The sequence below is a fragment of the Ostrea edulis genome, chromosome 5 (assembly GCF_947568905.1).
Source record: "Ostrea edulis chromosome 5, xbOstEdul1.1, whole genome shotgun sequence".
NCBI lineage: Eukaryota > Metazoa > Mollusca > Bivalvia > Ostreida > Ostreidae > Ostrea > Ostrea edulis.
The window spans coordinates 10,422,047-10,449,482 of NC_079168.1; the positions used below are offsets into that span (position 1 = coordinate 10,422,047).

General features: G+C 35.0%; 1 protein-coding gene and 1 long non-coding RNA gene across 2 annotated transcripts; both read left to right on the top strand.

Annotated features, from left to right (window-relative positions):
* Positions 1 to 6,342: 6,342 nt before the first annotated feature.
* Positions 6,343 to 24,863, top strand: LOC125651697 (MAU2 chromatid cohesion factor homolog). Its single transcript, XM_048880406.2, has 18 exons — positions 6,343 to 6,607; positions 7,751 to 7,768; positions 8,000 to 8,074; positions 9,562 to 9,657; positions 10,552 to 10,674; positions 10,908 to 11,063; positions 13,821 to 13,896; positions 16,036 to 16,109; positions 16,219 to 16,309; positions 18,199 to 18,302; positions 18,471 to 18,548; positions 18,802 to 18,867; positions 19,032 to 19,159; positions 19,483 to 19,560; positions 20,177 to 20,288; positions 22,130 to 22,220; positions 23,376 to 23,503; positions 23,752 to 24,863. The coding sequence occupies exons 1-18, from the start codon at positions 6,368 to 6,370 to the stop codon at positions 23,812 to 23,814; spliced, it is 1,797 nt and encodes a 598-aa protein (XP_048736363.1). The 5' UTR covers positions 6,343 to 6,367; the 3' UTR covers positions 23,815 to 24,863.
* LOC130055126 (uncharacterized) lies at positions 11,621 to 12,323 on the top strand. Its single transcript, XR_008803381.1, has 2 exons — positions 11,621 to 11,856; positions 11,922 to 12,323. It is a non-coding gene; the product is annotated as an uncharacterized LOC130055126 (long non-coding RNA).
* Positions 24,864 to 27,436: the final 2,573 nt, after the last annotated feature.

Sequence of the window (27,436 nt, forward strand, 5' to 3'; positions counted from 1 at the left end):
ACCACCGCCTTTTGTTCTTTTGAATTTATGGTGTTATAAAGAATTTGACGATGAATTGAATTTTCGCCATCTTGGTTAGAAAGACTTACTATTCTTGTATATGTATGAGTTATCTTTCCTTCACGTTCAAACTTGGTGTAAAAAGTATCTGGTAATTTTCCCCCCAAATTTCTAACATGATTAAAATGGTTTGATCAATAATAAGGCTTCATTTAAAAAACAATACACATACAAGACACATATAGACAGTGCATGTATGTTCCAAGTTATCTAAAAAACCTTGTCCAGTGTCGGTATTTAGCGCACTGCATAATTGCTGTTTCTTGGCAGGTGAGCTGTCATTAACTGGACGAAGATCAGTGAGTATTTCATCCTTTGCAGCCAAAACATCACCTATTGTCCTCCTTTTTATGGACTTTTCCCACAAAACAGTAGAATGATTGTCGATTTCTTGTTGTGTACATTTCGGATGGTTTCCGTGGTATGCTATAATTTGCTTATTTTCTTTGAAAGTCAACAGAAACCTCTTTCGTGGGGAAGCCATGGCTAAACTGAAATATTTTTCTATATAATGTAAAAAGAAGAAGACAACAGTTAATTCCAATGATGTTATTACCGATGCGCAGTTTGGTTTTCAGCCAAAGCGGGGTACAGCTGAGGCTATATTTAGCCTGAGTTCAATTATTGATATGACATTATGTAAGAAAAAAAAGTTGTACTGCTGTTTTATAGATTTTAAAAAGGCGTTCGATTCAATTGAAAGAATAAAATTATGGAAAAAACTTAGCACTGTTGGCATAAAGGGGAAACTACTTGGTATTATTCGTGTGATGTATGAAAATATGAGGTCTTGTGTCAGATCAGCAGGAATGTTGTCTGAGGTTTTCAAAAATGATATCGGTTTATTACAGGGGGAAGTATTGTCACCCATACTTTTTTCATTATATGTTAATGATTTTGAGATCGAATTCTTAACAAAAGGGATGATCCCTGTACAAATACAAGAATTAAATCTGTTTGTCTTGATGTATGCAGACGACATGGTTATTTTTTCCGAAAGTGCTAATGATTTGCAGAGCATGCTGGATACACTTTTTACCTATACCACAAAGTGGGATCTTTCAGTGAATGTAGAAAAAACAAAAATAGTTATTTTCAGAAATGGGAGTAAAATTAGCAGTAATGAAAGGTGGCATCTGAATGGGGAACCTATAGAAATTGTTGATAAATTCACATACCTGGGTGTTTTAATGAATTACAATGGAAAGTTTAGCACCACACAAAAGCAATTGGCCAGCCAGGGCAGAAAAGCAATGTTTTCCTTGAAATCTGAAGTCAGCCAAATGTATTTAAACACAGAAACAATGTTATCCTTATTTGATACATATGTTACAAGTATACTTAATTACAGTTGTGAAGTTTGGGGTAGCCATAGTGCAAAAGATGTTGAAAAAGTGCACTTGGAATATTTGAAGTCTGTACTGGGTGTCAGGAAAAATACAAATAATGGTATGGTGTATATAGAAACAGGCAGACTGCCCATGAACATTGTTCGCTGGTTTAGAATTTTTAAATTTTGGTTTAAATTATTACAAAGTGAAAATTGTATTTTGAAAACATGTTACAAAAGTTTACGTGAAGAAGCAGACAAGGGTGGAAATCGTGTGATTAATTGGGCTATCCATATAAAAAACAAACTATTTGATATAGGTTTGGGTCATATTTGGTGTAATCAAGAATATAATGGCGTATATTGTAATACTTATTTCCCAATAATTAAGCAAAGAATTTCTGATATTTTTGTGCAGAGTATTGTTGAACAAATCAACTCCTCACCAAGATGTAAAATTTATATGTACATTTATGACTATTTTTCATTGCAATTTTACTTGATGAAGGCTATACCACATGTTTATAAAAAACATATTAGTAGAATTAGAATGTCTTCGCATAATCTTGCCATTGAGAGTGGACGTCATTTTAATGTAGCAAGAAATAACCGCTATTGTAAACTTTGTAATTTAGATATTGAGGATGAATTTCATTTCATTTTAAAATGCCCTTACTTTATTGAATTACGCAGGAAATATATCAAGAAGTATTATTGGAAAAACCCATCTGTTTTTAAACTTATACAATTATTAAGTGTAAAAAATTTCAAAGAGTTGTGTAATTTGGGGAAATATCTTTACTGTGCCTTTAATTTACGTAATGATTTACTTATGTAGCTTTCTCTGTCTATAAATTCACATCAGTATTGTGTAACATACCATATAATGTCATGCCATGCCATACTATACAATTGTTAACTTGTTTATTATTTTTGTAAACATGTATGCCATAAGACGTATGTCTTCAGCAATAAAGAATAATAATAATATCATATTAAGTGATTATATTATCTTGTTTGTTTGTTCGATATTGACCAATTATCCGCGTCAATACGTGCACCCATGGCGGTTTATCGAGATAATTAACACTTTGAAATAGACTTCCATAATAAAAACCCCGTGGCAAATGGCGATAGCGAATTTGGCGTTTTAACGAGAATTATATTTTCCCGCGTTTCGTTAGTAATAGCGGGAAAATGTTGTATTGACGGTACAGTGTATTGTACAGGTAGAATGGAATGATCCGTTATTAGCCAATAGAATGTGAGTTAGAAAAACAGGTTTTCGAACTGCAATTCAGGTATTCACTTCTAGCCGCCGCTCGTCACGAGATAGACGAAACTTAAAAGATAATTAAATCTTATGTTTTCATCCATGCCATGCAAAGGTTAAACATTTACAAATAAGTTGTGAGGTCCGTTCACAACCCCCTGCATCCAGCGGCACTTGGCAACGGACACAGGTTTTCTAGAATTTTTTGCGATTTTCATCGTTTTATTTCTAGTTTTTTTCCTGGCCGGTCCTGATGCTATATAGAGGGGATTGGAGGTATATTTAAAAGTATTGTTATTTATGTATTGCTCATATTCTGTATATGGAGTTGGAAGGTAATCTTAATTTTTGTATATGGGAAAACGACTTGCTTTTCCGCGAATTGTGTATTTAGAATACAATAAATTACGGGCGTCCAGCAATCACGGCTGACTGTCGGGCAATGTATGTATGTTAGTGTTATGTTTTTGGTGTTAAAATGTAGTATAGTTAATACTATTAAGTAATAGGAAAAACGTTCTTAGAAAAATGCGGCGTTATAACGAAAATGCCGATGAATTGAGTGGCGATAATTCGAGAATTAACTGTATGTATTTCAAACCGCGGAGAATACTTTGAAGGGATCTTATGTTCATTTCACTATTTGAGTCGAATGCTTTTGAGATATCGTACACTACACATTGCATATATCGAACAACCCTCGTAAATATGGGAAGTTGACGATGGAGAAACTGAAATCATCCCGTTTGTCAGTAAAATAAAATATCTAAGTATGAAGCAGAAGTGGACGACTCTGTGGTGTCTTTTATTTCGAGCTCACTGGGATTTATCGAATCGACATATGAATGAAAGTTATTGTTAATAGACAAAATGTCGTTGATATATCGAAATGTCGAATTGAAGGCCACAGCAGGAGATTTTTTCTTCTCACGTAGAAGTTTCTGAATAAATTCTGCTTGATATGAATATAAAAACAGGTCAACCAACAAAGGAGCACAATTTGTGCCCATGGGAATTCCAACACTGTTGTAAGACCTGATCACCAAAGACCACGAAGATATTGTCAATGAGGAACTCTAGCATATTTTTTATTTCAACTTCAGAGTACTTGTGCGTGGAATCAGAGTGGTGTTTAACTTGTGCGTGGAATCAGAGTGGTGTTTAACTTGTGCGTGGAATCAGAGTGGTGTTTAACTTGTGCGTGGAATCAGAGTGGCGTTTAACAAAGTAATTATTTGGGATACTGATCACTAGATAGGAATATTTGCGTTTTCCATTTTTGTTGAAGAAGCAACTGTCTATGATGTCAAAAAGTCTAGTCTTTAATTTATCGTGAGGGATGGTTGTGCAAAGTGTTGAAAAGTCATGTTTTTGATGCTTTTAATTTGGGGGAAAGGTTTGTAATTTCAAACATCACTAAAAGTCCTACGGAATTTTGTAGAATTCCCATTCAATTTATACCACTTCTCCGTACATTGTAGCACAATACGTCTGATGCTTCTTCTTTACAGCAGTTATCAATATTTTCGTGAGGAGAAAAGATGGGGGCTTTGAAGAACATTTACCAGGTCGAGGAATGTATCTCTGTTTGATTGTTTATGTTTATGTCCTGTTGAGAATTTTTCACTCATATTGAGACATCACCAGCTGTAGGTGAAGTACCACAAATCCAGACCTATGATTAGCACTCAGGGCCGTAACAGTGAGGGTTCTTGAACGTACCAATGCCTGTCATGACACCTCCCATTTTTAAGGTCATATCCGAAATACCCGTGATTATCACTTCTAAATGCCGAACATTTAACAAAGGAGCAATCACTACGCATGTTTACATCATAGGTTTGACGCTGCCATGGCACGAGCGGGGCTCAAACTTCCGGTTACGAAACGAACGCTCTACTACTGAGCTTTCGCCGACCGGTTTTGCTTGTAAGAGTTTTGGAATCCAGTATAGGTATGGTACCCCATAACCATTCGTTCCATTGACTAGGAATGTGTTTGAAACAGAAGCGTGATTTGAAGAATTTCGTCCTTTGAAAGGGAAGTTTGAGTAGAAGTTGGATTACCAAATGTGGAATTAAAGCCAAGTTCGTTTACGATTCTATTGTAATAATGAGCCTTACAAAGTCAATGTTGTTATAAGCATTGCCAGCTGGAACTATGACGTATTCCGCATTGGTTTTTATCAATATCAGCTTTCATCACTCCTGGTTTACGAAACACAGAAGGATGGTGGTACCCATCTTTGTTTTAGCGTGTCTAATACAAGATCTTGCCATAAGGAATTACAGTTATTCATATGTACAAAATATGAAAGTCCTACCTTAGATAGTGCAGGAGATATTGCTTTGGCTATTTTTTATTTAAAAGGTCAAACTTCAAGGTCCAGCAAGGTTACAAGATCAAAAACTTTGTCACCAAAAGAAATGTCTTGTCACAAGGAATGTACGAATGAAATATGACAGCCATATCACTCACCATTCAAAGGTTATGAGAGAGGTTAAAGTTTCGGATAAAGTTTTGTAGTTTGGGTTAAACTCCAAGGTCAAGGTCACAAGGTCTAAAATCGTGATATAAAATGAAAGGTCTTGCCATAAGAAATATATAGCACTATATTAAATTATGGAGATATTGAATACCTTAGGTTTTCTTAAAAGTAGGTCCAACTCCAAGATCAAGGTAAAGTTCAAAACTTTGGTACCAGAGAAAATCCACCTTGCCACAGTGAATGAACATATGAAATTATTTTCCTTTCAAAGGTTATGAGAAGTGTTGAATAATCGAAATAAAATTCATATTCGATAATCGGTCAACACCGGAAGAACTTTATCGATCAATGATCGATATAATATTGGTATTTACATGCTTTTAATAAATGTTTATTACTTTTGGAGTTATTTCCAGACGTCTGACTTGGCCTGGGTAGACAGAAATTTTATTATTAATCTACATATTTTTATAGCCTCGACTTGCACAGTATATAATAGATGTGGTGCTAGCATTCTAATCTTTATTAAAAGATAAGCTTGTTTCGTTTAATTCAATTCAACTAGACAACAACGCACGACATCGAAATCTCCCGAACTATCAAATCAAATTCGGTTTTTAACCTGCGAGAAGAAATTTTTAATTTACATAATGATCTTCTATAATCTAAATTTCTGACTATTGATAAATAATTCTCATAACTCCAGTCTTGTTTGAGTTTCATATATGTGCTTCCTGTGCATACCAATTAATCTTTCAAATACGATGTAATGATCCAATATTTCCGAAAGCTGGCTAGGCTCATTTTCGAAAGAGTAAAAAAAAACTATCGTAACTCGTTATTCGAGTTAACTATCTCGTTATAACGAATTAGTATCTCGTTATAACGAGATAATTATAATTTAATTCGTCTCGTTATAACGAGTTATAGATTTTTTCTTCACTTTTCAAAAATAAGCCTATTCAGCTTTCGTTCCAGGAGGGCACCTGCTGCTCCCGCCATCTGACGTCACCACTATCAGTAAATCGTATCATGACATATTCGATGTAAAAACCCCAATTAGTAAGACTATCGATAAGAAAAATTGAAAACAAATCTTTTAATTCGCAGAAATTTACCTTTTAATGATATGATGATGATGATATATTGCCAAGTTAAATTTTTCTGTAGGAATCGAACGGAACAGATCGCGAGTTAACTTGGAGAAGAAAACAAGATGGCTGCCATGAGTGGATCTAGTAAAAATGATGCATTGTATATTTCGCTATTAGGTTTAGCAGAGAATTTCAGAGTGTCAAATCCACCTAATATAAGACTCTGTATCCACTGTCTTCAATCGATATTTAGCATAAACCCACCTCCTCTCAGCGTATCGCGAACACATCTTCAATTAGGGAACATTTTACTAGCGCATACAAAAAACAAAGAGCTGGCCACTCGACATCTGGAGCAAGCAGTGAGTTTGACACGAAAGCTTAAGTCAGGGATTCAGTATTTGTTTGCGTTAAAACATCGATAACTGTACTTTACAGTTACTGTTAAAAGAAATATGTTTGGGGAAAGGGCACCTGTACATGTTATTCTCTTCAGAGAAGTCAAGAGGCATAGCCTTCATCGACTTCTCTTCGCAAGCATTCATATTTTGATTCTGGAAAACGTGTAAATGCCGGAGTCTGTGACGGTTTATGTTTCGAGCGACGTTTCGACTCGGATGTGCCTGGATTTACGCAATAGACAAGTTGTTTTCAAACATTTAACAGTAATGCTCAAAACTGTCACAAGGAAATCAACACTTACTTGCTTTTAATCCATTTTCAACATGCCCTTGTCCCGGGTTTACGTTAACTGGTCTTGGGAGCTGTCACAATAGGGGACCAGTTAAGAGAAAAGCAGGCTGACTTAATCAGAGTTGAGATTTAAACCCGAGACAGGGGCATGTTGAAAATGGATTAAAAGCAAGTAAGTGTTGATTTCCTTGTGACGGTTTTGTGCATTGCTGTTAGATGTTTGAAAACAACTTGTCTATTGCATAAATCCAGGCACATCTGAGTCGAAGCATAAATCGTCACCGACTCCGGCATTTACACGTTTTCCAGAATCAAAACATTAATGCTTGCAAAGAGAAGTCAATGAAGGCTATGCCTCTCGACTCCTCTAAAGAGAATACTGTACATGTATGTTTTACAAATATTTTTTGGAGGGTGTTACCTTCAAAAACATGTATTATTGATTTATTATACTTAATGTTACTACAGTAAGCCTGAAAGAAACAAGTACTGTATGTAGTTAGTTTCAAATTTTTATTTATTTATTTTTTTTGTATTGAACACAAATTATAGTGTTATGATTTTATTTCTAATGAATTTGAAATGTTCAATTATCTGTAAATTTCAACTTTTTTCGAAAAAGTACATGCAAATTCCAGGTGTGAACTGCTACATATTTAATCAACTTCAACTTCCATTAGATTTAAGGACCCTTTATACACCAATCACAAATTCATTAAGGAGTATACTGCCATTCGCTGCATCCTTTAACTTTATTAACTGAATTGATATTGTGTCCAGTATTTATACATATATTTATATTTTTATTTCAGTGGACCATTTCTATTGCTGTATCCTTTAAGTATTAAGTTACATAAGTAAGAAATGATATTGTAAATGTGTAAATCTAAAAATTTGAAGAATGAAATTAAGCTGCAGACAAAATGTGTCAATATTGTATAAAGGTATCAAAACTTGTTATTTTTCTCATGGCTGCTGGATGGATTACAAAATTTACTGATTGATGTGATTAATCTTATCAGTCTTGTCATAATTTTATTGTTTTCCTGAATGGTATCAAGTTGCCACCATCGGAAGAGGCAGATCTGGTGAAATTTGAATCGGCCAGTGAACTGGCCACCGTGTATGAAAAAGATGTAAGTTTCCTTTTGTGCTAGTATATCTTGTTTAATGGTTGTAATTTATTGGGATCATCAGTGTGTAAGGGTGGGGGAGCTTCAATGTTTGAATGTAGATTGAAACCACTTTGTGATCTTTCAGGAGAACTTTCCATTTTCTGGTTGAAAAAATATATTTATTTCTGATCATTCTTTTTTTCATAAAGTAGTAAAACATTTTATTTGTTTAGTCACATATTTGCAAAATATACTACTCTGCCACGCCTAAAAGCTTAGTATTGATGGCCACAAAGCAAAAGCTGAATGTAAAATGATTCATGAAAATTTTTCATCGATCATGATATTGATGTATACTGTGTCAAGATGTACTGTTGTTAGAAGTAAAATTGGTTTTCAGAGAGAACAGAAAAAGCTTCTATGACATACAAATGTGTAGGTCTTTTTCTCGTTTGGACATATTTTTTTTCAGTGCTTCCCAATGTCTTCTGGTACTTACTGGACATTTGGTCCAGTAATGGTTGAGATATTACTGGACCAAATCACATTTTACCAGACCAAAATTTTATATGCAAATTAATTCCCTATTGTGGCCCCACCCTACCCTTGGAGGCCATGGTATTTACAAACTTGAATTTACACTACATCAGGAAGTTTAAAATTACATGTAAATTTGAACTTTCTAGCCCAGTGGTTCTTGTGAAGAAGATTTTTAAAGATGCTCCCTATATATATTCCCATGTTAACCTTTGATTCCCTATTGTCGCCCTACCCTACCCCTGGGGGCCATGATTTAAACAAAATGTCAGGAAGCTTTCATGTAAATTTGAACTTTCTGGCCCAGAATGGCATCGGCGACGTACATTATTAGCTCAAGCATTTCACTTCAGATTCATCAGTGGAGTAAACTTTTCCAACCAGTGTTTTGAAATACACAGTGTTTTTTTAAACTCGAGCAATTCGCGTAACTCAAATGCAAATTGTTAAATTAAACGACCCCATGTTGTTCAAGTACTTCTTGATCAGAGTATAGTTTAAATGCTTTATTTACGTGTTAGTTATTACCTAATTCAAACGCTTCAAAGATATCTGTAGTTTCACGGAATATTGCTCAATTGTATTATCACCCTCTCAGGGGAATTGAAGATGATTGCAAGTTTGATAAATATTTGAGTTAAACGTGCAATGACTATAAGAACAGAATAAATTTTGGGACATGCTGCTAAAAATCGAAAATTTATCTAATCATGTATTTCATTGAAAAAGAAATTCTTGGACACTTTGTCCTGCCAACAACTGATATTTATCGGACCAAAACAAAAATTACCGGACGCCAATATCCGACTGACCTTCGGAATCACTGATTTCTTTTTATTTATTTGGTTTTTCTTCTTTTTTTTTTCTTTTTTTTTTTTTTTTTTTTGGAATTACATGATATGCATTACCGAGGGTTATGTCCATCAGCAGAAAGTATACACTGATTTTTAGTACTAGTTTTGAACTTTCAGTATCGCTATGAAGAGGCCAAACCAGTCTTACAGAAGGCTGTGGAGGTGTCCCACCAGTCAGCTTACTGGCACTGCCGACTCATCTTCCAGCTCGCTGTAAGTACCACAGTCAATGTACTGCCGATTCATCTTCCAGCTCGCTGTAAGTACCACAGTCAATGTACTGCCGACTCATCTTCCAGCTCGCTGTAAGTACCACAGTCAATAAACAGCACTTGCCCACTTTGTTGATTTGGGATACTTTGTGCAGTTACAGAAAGCTTACTGAAATACTCAACAATGTTCCCATATTCAGTGTACAAAATTGGATCCAAATTATTGGGGGGGGGAAATTTTGATTAGTTGTATCGATCAATAAAATGATTAGCTCGTATGTTTTATTAATATGACATTACTACTGCCTTTGTTGATCTGACGTACAACATTTCTACTTCCTGTGTTGATCTGACATACTACATTTTTACTTCCTGTGTTGATCTGACATACATTTCTACTTCCTGTGTTGATCTGACGTACAACATTTCTACTTCCTGTGTTGATCTGACATACAATATTTCTACTTCCTGTGTTGATCTGACATACATTTCTACTTCCTGTGTTGATCTGACATACAATATTTCTATGATGTGATCATGTGTACATGTATATCTTTCTGTTTTTATTTTTATTGTATTTTATTTTTATCGTATTTCATTTCACCTGTCGTGGCAGCCGAGTCAAAATTTGTGGCACCTCATCTACAAATGGTGATGTCTTTACATGATGGAAAAAATTTCGAATGGAACTTAAAACTTTATACAACAAAATTAATTTCATTTTTTTTTTTTTTTATTCTGTGTGAGGTATACACAGAGCAGAAGGACGTATAATTGGAGGAGAGGGACGTATAATTGAAACTTTTAGTAAAAAGGGTATCCCTAACTATAGTTACTGCAGATTTTTGTTATCGAATAGAGATATGTTTGATTTGAAATTTATGTTATTTTCTAGCAAATCTACGCCATTCAGAGAGATTATGCCTCTGCTTGTCACTACCTCCAGATGGGTGCAGACTTCACGGGCTCTGCACAGTCCGAGTACACCAGACTTCTCTTTATATTGAGTAAGGGTATGGTAAGTATTTCAAAAGCAGCAAGACTTTGGAAATTGTGGACAATTTTTGTGAGGGGAAACTGTCTGAATAAGGTAGTAATTCTTGTGCATGAAAAACACTGCGGTCAGTTTTGTATGGTGATGGTAGGGAGCAACATAAGTCCAGACCAAAGTGGGATTGTGTTACATTTCTATGTAACAAAAACACACATGCCTGCCATGTACTAGCCTTATGTTGTCTTCTCTTTCTACAGTTACTACTGATTGACAAGAAAACCACGGAAGTTCACGACACCCTGAGTGCCGCGGGTCAGTTTATTGAGGTTTACAGTGGAACGCCCCTACAGAAGGAATCCCTTAAAGTGTTCTTCTTTGTCCTACAAGTATGCCACTATCTCATGGCGGGACAGGTTAGAATCCTCATCAAATTACAGCATTATATAGAAAGACACTATCTCATGGCGGGTCAGGTTAGAATCCTCATCAAATTACAGCATTATATAGAAAGACACTATCTCATGGCGGGACAGGTTAGAATCCTCATCAAATTACAGCATTATATAGAAAGACACTATCTCATGGCGGGACAGGTTAGTATCCTCATCAAATTACAGCATTATATAGAAAGACACTATCTCATGGCGGGTCAGGTTAGAATCCTCATCAAATTACAGCATTATATAGAAAGACACTATCTCATGGCGGGACAGGTTAGAATCCTCATCAAATTACAGCATTATATAGAAAGACACTATCTCATGGTGGGACAGGTTAGTATCCTCATCAAATTACAGCATTATATAGAAAGACACTATCTCATGGTGGGACAGGTTAGAATCCTCATCAAATTTACAGTATTATATAGAAAGACACTATCTCATGGCGGGACAGGTTAGAATCTTCATCAAATTTACAGTATTATATAGAAAGACACTATCTCATGGCGGGACAGGTTAGTATCCTCATCAAATTACAGCATTATATAGAAAGAAAGTTGTCAAAGTTATATTTAAAGATACTTGTAGTTATGATGTTCATTTATTGATGCTTTATGGTAATCAGCCGGGAGTGATTTATACAAATTAAAGGTTTCCCGGTATGTGTGTGTAGTTCTGTTGAACAGAGTAGTTGCTATATGTTTTGTCAAATTTATATACAAGCATTCGTGTGTTGTATGTATTTGTAATGAAGACCACTGTGCAGGTCTATACAAGCATTCGTGTGTTGTATGTATTTGCATTTGGTTTCAAATGAAGACCACTGTGCAGGTCTTTTGATTTTCTATAAGGGATGTGTAGGAAATAACTTTCTCTGAAGAAAACTTTTATATTATCAGTATGATTTAATTAATTGCTAATAGAGTATCCTAGATGATGATGACAACAGGGCTGTCACTGTCCTTTTTGGTACAGGGTCCGGGTCCCATTAAATTGGGAAAATTATCGACGTTTTGGGTCAAATTGGGAAATTTTTACTTTCATACAATGATTTTAAAAAACTATTAAAACATAAAATGATTGTTCTAAGATAAAGACAAAAACAACAGAGTAAGTTCAATTAGGTTTTATTTTTCAATTGATCACCTAGCTGCCAATCTATAAAGAGACTAGAGCTCTCTCGCGCAACTTTTCGGGACTTGTCAAAAATGCGCGAGAAGTTATAAGTAAAAACGAAATTAACACGATTTAACTTTTTTTTATACACACAATGTAACAGTTTGTGATATTGGGAATTTCTAGATAAGTAAATTGGGAATTTCGGGGGGGGGGGGGGGGGGGGGGGAGGGGAGTTTCCCAATTGGGAAGGGTCTGTTTATCGGACCCAATTCAAAGAGATTGACGGCCCTGGACAATAACAAGTATGTAGTGTTGAATTAAATTTCTTTTCAAAGACCATGATGCACTTAGATACTGTGTTTCATATAGAAGAGGGAGAAATACTTCTAACATTTCCTCAGACCTCAATGTCATACCCATAGCTCAATCGTCAGGTCTGTGGATTGGGGCCACAGTTTTTTAATGCTTATGTTAAGATTCACATAGGAATATATAGGGGGTAAAATCTTCTCATTGAAAATAGAAGACATAGAGTGACTGATTTTAATTACAGAAATCTTGAGGATATTCTCCTGGAGAAATAGAGGTGACATTTTGTCTGATTATTGGCATCTGTACATTAGGCCAAGTAAAATTAATTAGTAGATTATCATTCCCGCCTGCCCTCGAAAATCGCCCCACCCCAATTTTTTTTATTTTTCAAAATTACGATTTCCGGATATTTTTATGTCTGGTCCGGTATCGTAAACGTACTTTGTTTCACTTTGCCTTTTAGAAACCCAAATACACATGTAATTATGATTTATAAAGCCTTTTCTCAATGAGAGAAGGCATTTTCGATGTCAAGAATACCATGGCGAAAAATAAAAAATAAAATCCTCCCACCCGTCCCATTTTTTTGTGAAGTTTGAATGATAATCTACTAATTAATTTTACTTGGCCTTACTTGAGATACAAGTTTGTTTAAGTCATACTCACTGGTTCAATGTTGTTGTTGGGGTTTTTTTTTTGGGGGGGGGGTGTTGTTGTCGCTGTGTGTAAAATCAGTGTTTGCCCATCTGAGCCATAAGTTTTGAGTGTGTTTTCAAACAGAATTTTGTCTGACCTCTGTCCAGCTATTTGTTCTTGTTATCATTAACTTTAAATATTTTGAATGATCCAATTTCAACCAATTTTGTTAAGAGAGACTGTCTATAGGAAGTCAGGCGATGTGGATGATGTGTTTATAATTGTAGTCTTCCAGGACAGTCAGTGCAATTATTACAAAGGGCGGGTAACTTTAATCCCTTTAAGAATATGTAGGAAACAATATGATGAATGAAGCAAATCTCAAAAACAAAAAGAAAAAAGATGGGCCTTGACATTTCATGTGCCAGTTATTATCTAGACAGAGACTGACCTCTGTCTTTCACTCCTCTCTCTACATAAAGCAGCCTTGGGTATATGAGAATAATGGTTATGCAGTCCATAAAGGGAGACAATTTAGTTACAGTTGACACATTTCACATCTTCTCTATGAATGTTTATTTTGTGAATTGTATGAATTTTTGTAAAAAAAATATTTGTTTTGGTGTGACCAAAAGTAGCTCTTACTGACCATTTGTGTTGTAGGTCAAAACTGTTAAACCAGTTCTGAAAAACCTCCAGCAAATCATACAAACCATCACCCAGCTTCACACTGACGAAGGTAGGTCTCTTCTAAACCACAGAACTGACGAAGGTAGGTCTCTTCTTAACCACAGAACTGACGAAGGTAGGTCTCTTCTAAACCACAGAACTGACAAGGTAGGTCTCTTCTAAACCACAGAACTGACGAAGGTAGGTCTCTTCTAAACCACAGAACTGACAAGGTAGGTCTCTTCTAAACCACAGAACTGACAAAGATAGGTCTCTTCTAAACCACAGATATCTCAGCTTCACATCGATACAGGTAGGTCTCTTCTAAACCACAGAACTGACATAGGTAGGTCTCTTCTAAACCACAGATATTCCAGCTTCACACTGATGAAGGTACATGTAGGTCTCTTTTAAACCGCAGAACTGACGAAGGTAGGTCTCTTCTAAACCACAGATATCTCAGCTTCACATCGATACAGGTAGGTCTCTTCTAAACCACGGAACTGACATAGGTAGGTCTCTTCTAAACCACAGATATCCCAGCTTCACACTGATGAAGGTACATGTAGGTCTCTTTTAAACCGCAGAACTGACGAAGGTAGGTCTCTTCTAAACCACAGATATCTCAGCTTCACATCGATACAGGTAGGTCTCTTCTAAACCACAGAACTGACATAGGTAGGTCTCTTCTAAACCACAGATATCCCAGCTTCACACTGATGAAGGTACATGTAGGTCTCTTTTAAACCGCAGAACTGACGAAGGAAGGTCTCTTCTAAAACACAGATATCTCAGCTTCACATCGATACAGGTAGGTCTCTTCTAAACCACAGAACTGACATAGGTAGGTCTCTTCTAAACCACAGATATCCCAGCTTCACACTGATGAAGGTACATGTAGGTCTCTTTTAAACCGCAGAACTGACGAAGGTAGGTCTCTTCTAAAACACAGATACATCATTTAAGTGTTTACTTTTATTGCCCCTGAGATCAAAGATTGGGATGTTTAGTGTAAATGTCTGCAAACCCTGATCATAAGTTTAGAGTATACAGTATAGGGATTTCATGCTTAGTGCACTGAAAGGCCAAGATCAAATCTTTGTCAGTATTTAGGTAGACATGTTTTGATGTACCTCTCTGGGAGATTTCTGTAAATTTCCTTTAGTCTGCTGAGAGATCCTTTAAAGGGGCATGGATACAATCTATTTCATCATTTGAAATTAACTTTTTGTCCCCCACCGCAACGCGGAAGAGGACATAGAAATACCGGCGTCCGTCCCACTTCACTTTGTAGATGCAACTCCTCAGAAACCACTCAACAGAATTTGTTCATATTTTGTAGGATAGTTAGTCACCATGTGTAGTTGATCATATTGATCATATTGCGCTGCCATTTTGATTCGACAATTTTTACAGGAGTTATGGAACTTTGTTGAATTTGTACGTGCTACACTATAGGAACACTTTGTGGACGCAACTCCTCCGAAACCGCTTGTTAGTCACCATATGTAGTTGATCATATTGCGCTGTCATTTTGATTTGATAAATTTTACTGGAGTTATGAAACTTTGTTGAATTTGTACATGCTACACTATAGAAACACTTTGTGGACGCAACTTCTTCGAAACGGCTCAACGGATTTTGTTCAAATTTTGTAGGATTATTAGTCACCATATGTAGTTGATCATATTGCGCCGTCATTTTGATTCAACAAATTTTAGTACATGAGTTATGGGACTTTTGTGTTTCAACTTTTTTTGCGACGGTGGACATTTTGACCCTGTGACCTTGAAGTTTGACCTACTTTTGGAAAAATTTTAACCATGCTAATAACTTTTGAACAGTAAGTGCTAGAGCTTTGGTATTTCACTTGAGTATTCCTTTCCATGGATAAAAAAACTTTTTGACCTTGACATTTGCACATGAGCATTTCTTGTGACAAGATCTTTGTACTGGTACCAAGATATTTGTCCTTGTGATCTTCAGAATTGACCATTATCGGGGGTATTTGTGTTTCACAAACACATCTTGTTGAAATCTGGGATTCAAAATTGTGAATCTCCCTGCAAGACTGGGAAAGTTAACATGTATGATTAAGGTCTAATTTATCAGTTTAATTTTCCATGCTTGGAGGTCTTATTTTTATTATCTTGAAGTCTATATATATAATAACTGTCAATTCATGTAAAGAATTTATTTTCTTTTTCAGAACCAGTGCCAACAAATGAACTGGATCTGTTTCAATGGCTGCCAATTGAACATATGTGCATTTTGGTGTATTTGGTAAGGAACATAATTAAAAATAATGAGAAAAGATCATACCATGCATATTTAGACAAATTTTTATAATTCTGACAAGAGATCTACCATGTAACATGAAGTTTCATCACAGGTTACAGTCATGCATTCAATGCAAGCAGGGCACATGGACAAAGCTCAAAAGTACACGGACAAAGCTCTGATGCAAATAGAAAAGTTAAAAAGTAAGTTAATATCGGTAAAATGAAAGTTAAAAAGTAATTTAATATCAGTAAGATAGAAGTCCAAAAGTAAGTTAATATCAGTAATATAGAAGTTAAAAAGTGAGTTGATATCAGTAAAATAGAAGTTAAAAGGTAAGTTAATATCAGTAAAATAGAAAAGTTAAAAAGTAAGTTAATATCTGTAAAGCTAGGTAAGGAAATAGAAAAATTAAAAAGTATGTTGATATCAGTAAATGGGTAAGAAAATCACAGAACATTACTTCATATTAAAGTGGAATAGTATTATAGTAACACAAAGATCTGTAAACAGCATTTTTTTCCTTATATACATGTAACTGGTACTGATAAATGGTAACATTCCCAATTCCAAAAAACATTGATTTTTCCCAATTTTGAGAATGAAAATTCCCAATTCACTTGCCGAAAAATAGACCGCTGACATCGTAATTTACTTAGTCTGAAACATTGTACATGTATGAGTTAACTAAAATGTTCACTTCCGGTATTAAATCGAAGGTACAGATCATGGCAGTGTGGGTATTGTAGAGCTACAACAATTCTAGAACAAGCCTACGACGATTCCTGATGTCTTTTGTTCTTTATATTTTTGTTGCTTTCATTTGCCAATACATTGATTCTGGTGCTATTTTTCCAAATTGAATGGGTACCAGTACCTGTGGGTAGGGAAAAAATGCTGGTACGTCTATAACACTGCAAGTAGTCATTCTGCTCACAACAGAGAGTTTTAATTACGCTCACATGTAGGGTCGTCAACATGTGCACATTCAGGTTCACCTGTTTGTGTTCAGATATCTGTAGTATTCACCGAAATAGTTAAAGCAGATGTTTCAAATAAACTGAAAGTCAGAAATTGGCAATTTGAAGTACTTTTATCAATGATATATCAAAAATAGAATAAGAAATATACTTGTATATTATATCTAAAAAAAAAAGATGTTATTTGTAATATACAGACATGATTTTTCTCCGCTTTAAAGCGGAATTCCGCTTTCCGGATTTCTCATTTCTGCTCTAAATTTTAAAATCCGCTTTTGTTAGTATTCCGGAATTTTCCGTCATTGATGTGGGTTTTACTTGTTGCAAAATGCTTCCTCAAGTTATATATGTCTTCTGATTGTTCATTGGTTGAATCGTCGTCTCGCTATTCGGTTTCTCCAATCAACAGTTTGTTTAAGTAACTGATCTCATTTTAAAACGATGTATGCATACGTTGTGCAGCGAGGTGGCGATGTAAAAACTATCAATAAGGGCCTACGTAATGTATGGGAATGGCTGGAGAAGGTAGTCAAACCTTCACAACTTTAATATGGGTCTTTGGAGGTCATTCCTGAGGGGCTTTCAAATGTTAAAATAGCCATTTTCGGCCAGGGGCCTTTGGCCCCCTAGACCCCCAGATCAGGGGCGCTGCCCCTTGACACCCCGCTGGGGGAGGACCCCCAGACCCCCCTTCAGCTTTTTTTTCTTTTCTTAGGAATCATGTCTGAGTATACAGTGTTGGACTAGGTACTAATTTAATCAGTAATATCTGACTGTTTACAGTGTTGGACTGGTACTTATTTAATCAGTAATACCTGACTGTTTATAGTGTTGGACTAGGTACTTATTTTAATCAGTAATACCTGACTGTTTACAGTGTTGGACTAGGTACTTATTTAATCAGTAATACCTGACTATTTACAGTGTTGGACTGGTACTTATTTGATCGTTAATACCTGACTGTTTACAGTGTTGGACTAGGTACTTATTTTAATCAGTAATACCTGGCTATTTACAGTGTTGGACTAGGTACTTATTTAATCAGTAATACCTGACTATTTACAGTGTTGGACTAGGTACTTATTTAATCAGTAATACCTGGCTATTTACAGTGTTGGATTCTCATCCTCTTCTGTCAGCATTCCAGTTAATGTTGCTGGAACACATTATCATGTGTCGTCTTATCATGGGCAACAAAACATTGGCCATCCAGGAGGTAGGTGTTGAAAATGGAGTCTTATGTTTGATGCTAGTTTGTAGACATATAGTGAATCAAATTATATGATCTGAAAGACATTTTGTCCCAAGCAATCAACCAAGATTGGAGCCTATACATGTTGAGCTGTGGATTTCATTCTTCTGTATTTAAATAATTTACCTCCAGATTTTTCAAGCTTGTTCAGTTTGTCAACAACAACCACGTCTTTTCACCACTCATGGAGCACAAATTCACACACTATTGGTAAGTACAGTTCATTTATACATGAGGGAGGTCAGACAGAAAATGCGGGAAGTACATGTAACTGAATTGATGTGCTAAAAAATGTGACTTTTTCTTTCTGTGCTAATAATCAAATCCTAAAACCAAGGAACTGCATGCATGTATGTTTCTAGGACAGGATGGGAATTGTAAAATCCTAAGAGTGGGAAATAATTTTCTTGAGAAGCCATTTATGAAGTGAAGATTTCCTTGTAATTATGAATGTTTTTGACAGGGGCTATATGCAATGTCAATGAATTGTATGGAGGCAGCAGAGTTACAGTTCCTAACTGCAATAAAGGTATAGTTGACATCATCCCACTTTCTTGAAAATGTAGGTTTTTTTTACCAATTCTAACAAAGGTGATGTCTGAAGCATTAAAGCAGCTGACATAACTACATGTAAATATAGTAGATGATAAGTCTGTGTAGGTGTGAAATGGTTATTTTTGTTATTATTGACAGAGCTCACAGGGTACAGAGCTGGAGATGTTCGTTAATTTGAATTTGGCTATTGTATATCTACGTACAAACCGCATCCCAGAATTCACAAACATATTGGAGAAAGTCGATCCAGAGAAATGTCAATCATGGTAAATATAAGCCTCTTGGATTTGTTGAACTGTAAAACGAAGAATTTATCGAGTTCTAGCAAATAGATTATATATAACAAAATAAAGTATGATCAATTCAAATAACCTCATTGGAAATTTTTATTCAAAATGTCAGCACTCAAATTTTGTCCTAATGCAGAAATTAAAAACCCATGCAATGTGAAAAATGAAACAATTGCTACATGCACATGATATTTTACATGTACATATGACAAAATCTGAATGGGGAGGAATGCTGATTATTCAGACGAGGAAATTAAGAAACATTTACTAAGATATCTGTCTGTGTTTTTCATTTTCAGCCCACACAGTTTACAAGCATCCGCTTTTTATGTACGAGGCTTGCAGACATTTTTCCAGGCTCGCTACAATGAAGCCAAGTAAGCTGGGATTTGATTGGATATCTCGTTTGCAATTTACTAGCAGAATCTTTTGAAAAAAAATTCAAGATGGCAACTTCAATTTTGCCTCAACTTGGTTTTGGAAAAATGTATTTTTTGAAAAGAGGAATTGGTGTTGGAATGAATGAACAGTATGGATGGGATAATCTGGACCAAGTTTTGTTTATAAGAAAAACATTAATTCATCTTTTAATATAGGACAGTTTCATAGTTTTTCATTGGTGCCAGATCACGAAATCAAGTAACCAAAAGATCTACAAATGATCTACAAAGTGCAATTCTTACTCATAAGTGAAAAACTTAAAGTAGTTTTCCTTGAAATTATAACACAGTGACTTGCAAATGCAGTATTGGAAATATAGATAAATAGAATAATCAACGAGGTTTGAATTGACTACCATCAAGTAAGGTTACATAAACATGCAGTTTATTGAAATTATGTATCAGTGAATCTTTATAATTTGACAAATTCCTGAAATCGGAATCCCACAAAAATTGATGAAACTACAGTATTCCTATTATTTGGCCGCAAATTTAATTTTTAACTTGAATACAGAATCCACAGACATCCGTTTGGTTTACTCTTTTATTTCAGACGATACCTGAGAGAAACTCTGAAAATGGCGAACTCTGAAGACTTGAATCGCCTTACCTCATGCTCGCTAGTTCTCCTGGGTCACATATTCTTATCCCTCGGAAATAATACTGTGAGTTATTTCTTTCTTATTTATGTGCATGAAAATGTGTCTAAACAGTGAACATTTCAGTCCTGTACTAGGGGAAAGTATTGATATTTTGGACAGTGCGAGATGTATTTCGGAAATGCTCATCATCAAACCACTGAACCTAGGCATATTGTATATCAGTTGATTCAACGAACATTCTAGATTGTGTTTTCGGGGTTTTATCGGATCTTTTCCTGCTATTTATGGCACATATTAACACTTAAAGTCAGGTAGAAGGTTGTAAATTGGGATGATGGTGTTGTTATTTCTGACACATGGTGTTATAACTTCGGACAGTTAGGAAATTTGGTTGTTGCCTTTTATTTCGTGGTTCAATGTGGCATTTTATGCTTTCATTTTTGCACATTAGATGATTTTTTATTTTTTGTAGTGGGTTTATTTTGTTTATAATTATGTCTCCCATCTTCCAGGGTGAGACATATTGTTTTTGTACTTTCTGTCCATCTGCCTGTCTGTCACAAAATCTTGTATACACCTCTCCTGTATGGCTTATCCGATAGACTTGAAACTTTATACAATGCTTCATTGCCATTTGTAGATGTGCATATTGTCGAGACGGGAGGATCCAATTATTTTCCTAAAAGTTATACATGTAGTGGATCTAAGAGGGGTGAAGGATGTTAGAATAGCTTGTGAACACGTCTCCTATATGGCTAATCTGATAGACTTGAGAATTTGTACATTGTTTCGATGCCATTTGTAGATGTGCATATTGTAGAGACAGGAGGATCCAATTGTTATCCTTTAAAGTTATAGTGGATCTGAGGGGTGGAGGATGTAAAATAGTTTGTGAACACTTCCTATATGGCTTATTAGAGTTCATAATGTCCATGTTCCTGCCCTTGGTTTCTCCTCCATACCATGCAGTACATTAAGGGGAGGAGGTTTCATTTGGCGCACTTCCAATTTGGGGAGCTGGGGAGACATTTGTTTTTCATAAAAACAATCTCTAGTTTTTAATTATATCGATAACTTTTACCAGAAAACTAGGCAATGTTGGTGAAGGTCATGTATTTCTATCAACCAATCAGAGCTGGGTAACACATTCTCAAATAATTAGGTGTTTTCCAGTTTGTGAATATACATGTATCAAGTTCATAAATCAGTTTAAATTTAGAACAAATAACTAAATGTAATATTTAATGCTTGTTTCATTGACTGTTCGAAATATCAACACTCTCCCCAAGTACTAGATATGTTGATGTGTTTCCATGGTTACCTGAGTATTGTGTCATGACAATGACATGTATATCTGTATTATCACATGGTACACAGCTGTGTACACATGATCAGCAGCTAAATTTCACCATGAGAAAAAAGTTCATGTGCTTTCTACAAGTAAGGATGTTGATGTTTATTTTTCAGAGATGTTTATTTTTAACATTCGAAACTGAGTCAGACAAGTCATGTTATAAGTCGGACTTGACACAGTTTGATTGTAGAAACATTAGATATCATAAGTCGGACTTGGCACAGTTTGATTGTAGAAACATTAGATATCATAAGTCTCACTTGACACAGTTTGATTGTAGAAACATTAAATATCATAAGTCTCACTTGACACAGTTTGATTTAAGAAACATTAGATATCATAAGTCTCACTTGACACAGTTTGATTGTAGAAACATTAGATATCATAAGTCGGACTTGACACAGTTTGATTGTAGAAACATTAGATATCATAAGTCTCACTTGACACAGTTTGATTGTAGAAACATTAGATATCATAAGTCTCACTTGACACAGTTTGATTGTAGAAACATTAAATATCATAAATCTGACTTGATGTAGTTTGATTTTAGGAAGCATTAAACATGGTTACTCCAGCAATGCAGTTAGCAGGAAAAATTTCTGATGTCCATGTTCAGCTGTGGGCCTCTTCACTCCTTAAAGGTATAAAGTTACAATGGGGGAAATACACCCACAACTCATCAATGTAAGATTTAGCAAGGGTTAAAGGTCATACACCCATTATTCATAAACATCGACACAATCGGGTTAAACATCAGGCACAAGTACAGCAGGGTTTAGAGGTCATGTGACATTTACTCGCAGACATCAGGCACAAGTACAGCAGAGTTTAGAGGTCATGTGACATTTACTCCTAAACGGTAGGGATGAAATGTAACAAGTGTGAGCTGCAGGTGAGAATTTTGGAAATGATTGATGGTTTAATATGACAGAAATGACAGGGCTCTTCATACAACAAAAAGTTTTATTTTCCAAGCCTTGACTTTATACAGCAAAGGTATTATAGCATTTTTATATTTTCAGACAACAAAAGTATCATAGCATTATTTTATTTAATATGGAGAGAAACAAGCATTATTGCATTGTGGTTTTATACAACAAAAGTATTATAGCGAGCGAGCTGCTCGCGTCGCACAGTGACGCGACGAGCTCGCTCCAATGATTACATATATGAGTCACGTGATTTGCTCTTCATCAGCTGAAAAAAGATGTTTATTACCCATAATGCTTCTGGGAAAATGTCGTCACTGCGGTATACTTCATTGACAATCCCGTAATTAAAATAATTAGATTGTTTAGAAAGTACCATAAACGTTTTTAAATTTCAGACAAGCTTTCTCATAGCTTCAAACGTTTTGTTTTTGCTTGGTTTGAGAGAAGAAGAAAAAACATTGCAGCTAATTTGACGTCACAATTTGTAACTGTTTACATCCACCGCGTTATATTTCCTGCGTTAAATGAAGAGGTGGACAAAATGTCTTTAAGTCGTGTTGCAAGATGTTAATGGGCTTCGCTCGTCTCAACGGTCACACCGTACAACATATTATTGTTTTATTATAGCATTGTTATTTTTTATAAACATTGTACAGTCTCCATGATATGCAACTCTGATTTGTCTTTTAGGGATTTTTTTTCAATAAAAAAATAATACAAGACCTGAAAATTTTGCTGCACATGTATTATGACAACATTTTACTTTTTGTAAGGTTTTGTAATGAACTGCTTGTTTTCTGTAGATCTGTATGTATCATGATAACATTTTACTTTTTGTAAGGTTTGATTGGTTGTTTTCTGTAGATCTGTATAGACTGTGTGGTGATACAGCCAATGAACAGGAAGGTTACAAAATGCACAACACGTTTACCCAGTCACTACTGAAGGACCTCCTACAGTCCTCCCAGCTCCCTGAGCATGGACTCATACACGTAAGTCAGAATGTACAGACTTGAGATGTAGAATTTACAGAGGACCTGAACTGTTATCAAGTGTCCACTGGAATATGCTTAATTTCAGATCTTTCAGTTGTTATTTTATATTTAGATTTCCAATGTTGTCGTCTTTGATGTCTCTGCTATTTGTGATCATTTCCTCGTGAATGTGATGCAGTTGAACAATGTTTGTATGAATCTTAACAGTTATTCCGTAATTCTGAAATGACTGTTTTTCTTTTCAGTGGACAGACGGACCGTGTCCATTTCATCTGAATACAACACAAGCTACAAACAGCGTGATATGAGCGCTGCTGTTGTCCAGCCAGGCATGAAATATACTGCAGCTAAAAGGAATTTCACTTTTCATTGATTAGTTGAAATGACAGATGCCATCACTGCTAAAAACATGAAAAACAAGAATGTAAAGAGTCATTCTAGTAATTTTTATTTTAGTTCTTTGTTTTCAAAGCAATATAAGCTGGGACTTTCCTCTCCATAAAAATTTCTGTGAAAACTAGTTGGAGCACTAGTAAAGATAAAATAAATAAAGATGCAACACACCTGGTTATATAGGTACAGGAGAGAAATACATGTACTGTGTATTTGTGTGATTTGGAGTGTGATGGAATTTTGTTGGCCTGTTCAATGATTGAGTTTACCTCCCCCCATATGCATTTGATTTGACCTCGCATATCTGAATTAAGGTATGCACTAATGTTTTAAGAAAATATGTTTATAAATTGCAGTTTTCATCAATTATCCCACAAAATGTTCTTACAATGGTATCCGGAGTTCGTTAGTTGACCCAGATTGATCAGCAAATTTTAAGTTACTGTTTGAGTATCCTCAGATACAACACATAATGCACACAATTTTTCATCTTTTTCTTTCTTTTTTTTTTTTTAATGAAATTTAAAGGTAAGAGGTGAGGCCAATTATGCAAAAATTACCCTCATTTTCTTCTTTTTTTTTATCCCTATAGATATTTCTTATATTTGACTTGTTCATGATACAATGTATTTAAGTATGTATCAGTGCATTTATCAAGATATATGATACTTTTTAACAGCCTTTTCCACAGGACGATTACCAAGAACAAAATCTGTGTAAATATTTACACATCAAACAATTATTCCGGGTGGATTTTGTATATATATATATATATATATATATATATATATATATCTAATGAGGATATGAATGTCGCCAAGAATATTGGTTTAATTATGATGTACAGTTTATTGTCAAGATGTTGTGAAAAAGCTGCAATTTTACACAAGTACCATATTTATTTTAATGCTTGGGTCGATTTGTCACTGGTCACTATTTATGAATAAATGAATTCGTCAGTGGAGACTTTTTTTATAAATGAATGTATGTTGTCATTTATTTACGTCAAAATGGCGGTTGAGTCACTAATTATGAGCTTTGGTCACATGACTCGACTTTGTGAGTATTTGAATTTTTGTCTGTGTCAGTATCCTTCAAAATTTTACTGTATGAAATATTTCACAGTGTATTTTATTATGGTAATTTGATTTTAAAACATCAAATACTGATATTTCAATTGATTTGATCAGGTCCAGTCCAAAGTCTATTTCTACCTACGTAGCTATTAATAGCTACCTTGGTATTTAAACCTGCTTAAAGTAGCTACTTCTACGTACTTTTACCTGTTTTTGAAAATATAATTAAGGCGCATCTTTTAAATAGGTCAGTCGTATCATGTGCACGGCAAAATTCGGAGTGTAAATTTGAATACTTTATGAGGGTGGAGAATGCAGAGGAAATGCATGAAAATTCGCCCCATAAAACTTTTAAAAATGTCAAAATGGATGAAGGTAAACTTTAAAATTGATACAGATTTGTAAAGCATTCTAGACTTTTTATCACATAGCTTTGATCCTAAGCTCCTAGAAAATGGAACTGGGTGCAGGTATTGATGCAAATTTGAAAGGTTAGAAAGTAATCATTTTTTGTCCAATATTTATGTGGTATTCATCATCAGTGTAAGTGAGTCAAGAAATTTGGTACACACCATATTGCGCTGTTCCTGCGTTTGACCACGGAATGCAAGTAAAGGAAAAAGTAGGTAAAAATAGCTACCTGGAGTAGGTTTAAATACCTAGGTAGTTATAAGTAGCTACATAGGTAGAAATAGTCTTTGGACTGGACCTGTTGATATCAATGATTTTACTTCCAATAATTTATTGATTATATATATAGCAACTATAAATGCAAAAAAAATATTTATTATGAAACCTCTCTCTCTCTCTCTCTCTCTCTCTCTCTCTCTCTCTTAAATCTGACGATAACTTCAACATTGTCGGAGAAATAACTGATGATGAAAATTTCAGATAGTATAGTATATATGGCACGCCAAATTCACAAAAATGAGCTAAACATAGTTTCACAGTTGATAAACTAGGTTTATCGACTGTAAACTATAGTTTACGAACTGTAAACTATAGTTTTCATCCGTAAAACTATATTTAACGGTTGTAAACTATAGTTTACAAATGCTAATCCAGGTTTATCTGTCTTTAAATAAACGTTAACAATAGATTTTGCTGATAAATACAGATTCACATTTGTAAACTATAATTTACATTCGTTAACTATAGTTCACAGTTGTTAATCCTAGTTTCACAAATTGTGATACTATATTTTTCAGACTTGTAAACCGTAGTTTACAATCGTGAAACCGTATTTATCAGATAAACTATGTTTTGCAATCGCTAATGATTGTTTTCATTGTTAATTATAGTTTATGTTTGTGAAACAGATTATCTGTTAACTATGGTTTACAGAAGTGAAATATAGATTAACGTCATTAACTATAGTTTACAATCGATAAACCTAGTTTATCAACTGTGAAACTGTTTAGCTCATTTTTGTGAATTTGGCGTGCCATAAGTATAATATCATTTGATTACCAGTAGATTGAATGTGATTTAAGACAGGGGAGAGTAGTCCGTATTATACATGTGTAAATACATTGAAATTACAAAAGTTAAACAACAGAACAAAAGTTCCATAAGTCGAGATAGAAGAGAAGCACTCCCCCTGACCCGCAGATTTTAAACACAGATAGTTCACAGTATTTGGCATGTCGCATCTTTGTACCATTATGAAATGCATTTCGCCACCATAACACAACTAAATAGAATAGTTGTTTAGAGTGCTTTCTGTATGTTCTAGTATGCATCACGTCCATTTGACAATGATAATTGTCGGGTTCTATCAAAAGCACGATAATTAAATCGCACGAATGCAGGGTTTCTTGTTGTTGGGGGGGGGGGGGATAAATTTTATTTTATCAATTGCTGCAAATAGAATAACTATGAAAGTAAAGGTATATTTCAATTTCAGATGTATAAAAGCCTCCCCCTCCTCCGGTTCAATTAAAGCACCACGGCATTTAGTGACCGTAACAGTTACAATCCACAAATGAATACGGGACAGTCTTCGTATTAGAGATGCTGCCTGGTATCGCTTTGGGGGGTTGGAATCTACGTTTTAACTTTCTTGTAATATGTAATGACAAGGAAGAAAAGTTTCCAAAACTGTACGTCACCTTTCCCACACCCACCCCCTTACATCTGCAAGTACGCGTACGTGGCAGAGTCGTCTTCGTTAAAACCTCGTGTGGATCTGTATCATGTGCCTCGCGTTAATTTCATGTAAGTTGCCATTTACGTGAACCTTTCATGCGAAATTCACGTAAATTTCAAGTAAAAAGTGATTCACGTGAAATTCGTGCTAGAATATGTGAATTTCACATGAATTTTTATGTAAAATTAACATGAATTTTATGTGAAATTGATGTGAATTCGACATAAAAAAAATTCATGTAAAATCCCATTTGATGTTTTTTTCTCGTGAAATTCATGTTGGAATTCTCGCGTGAAATCCATGTGAATTTTA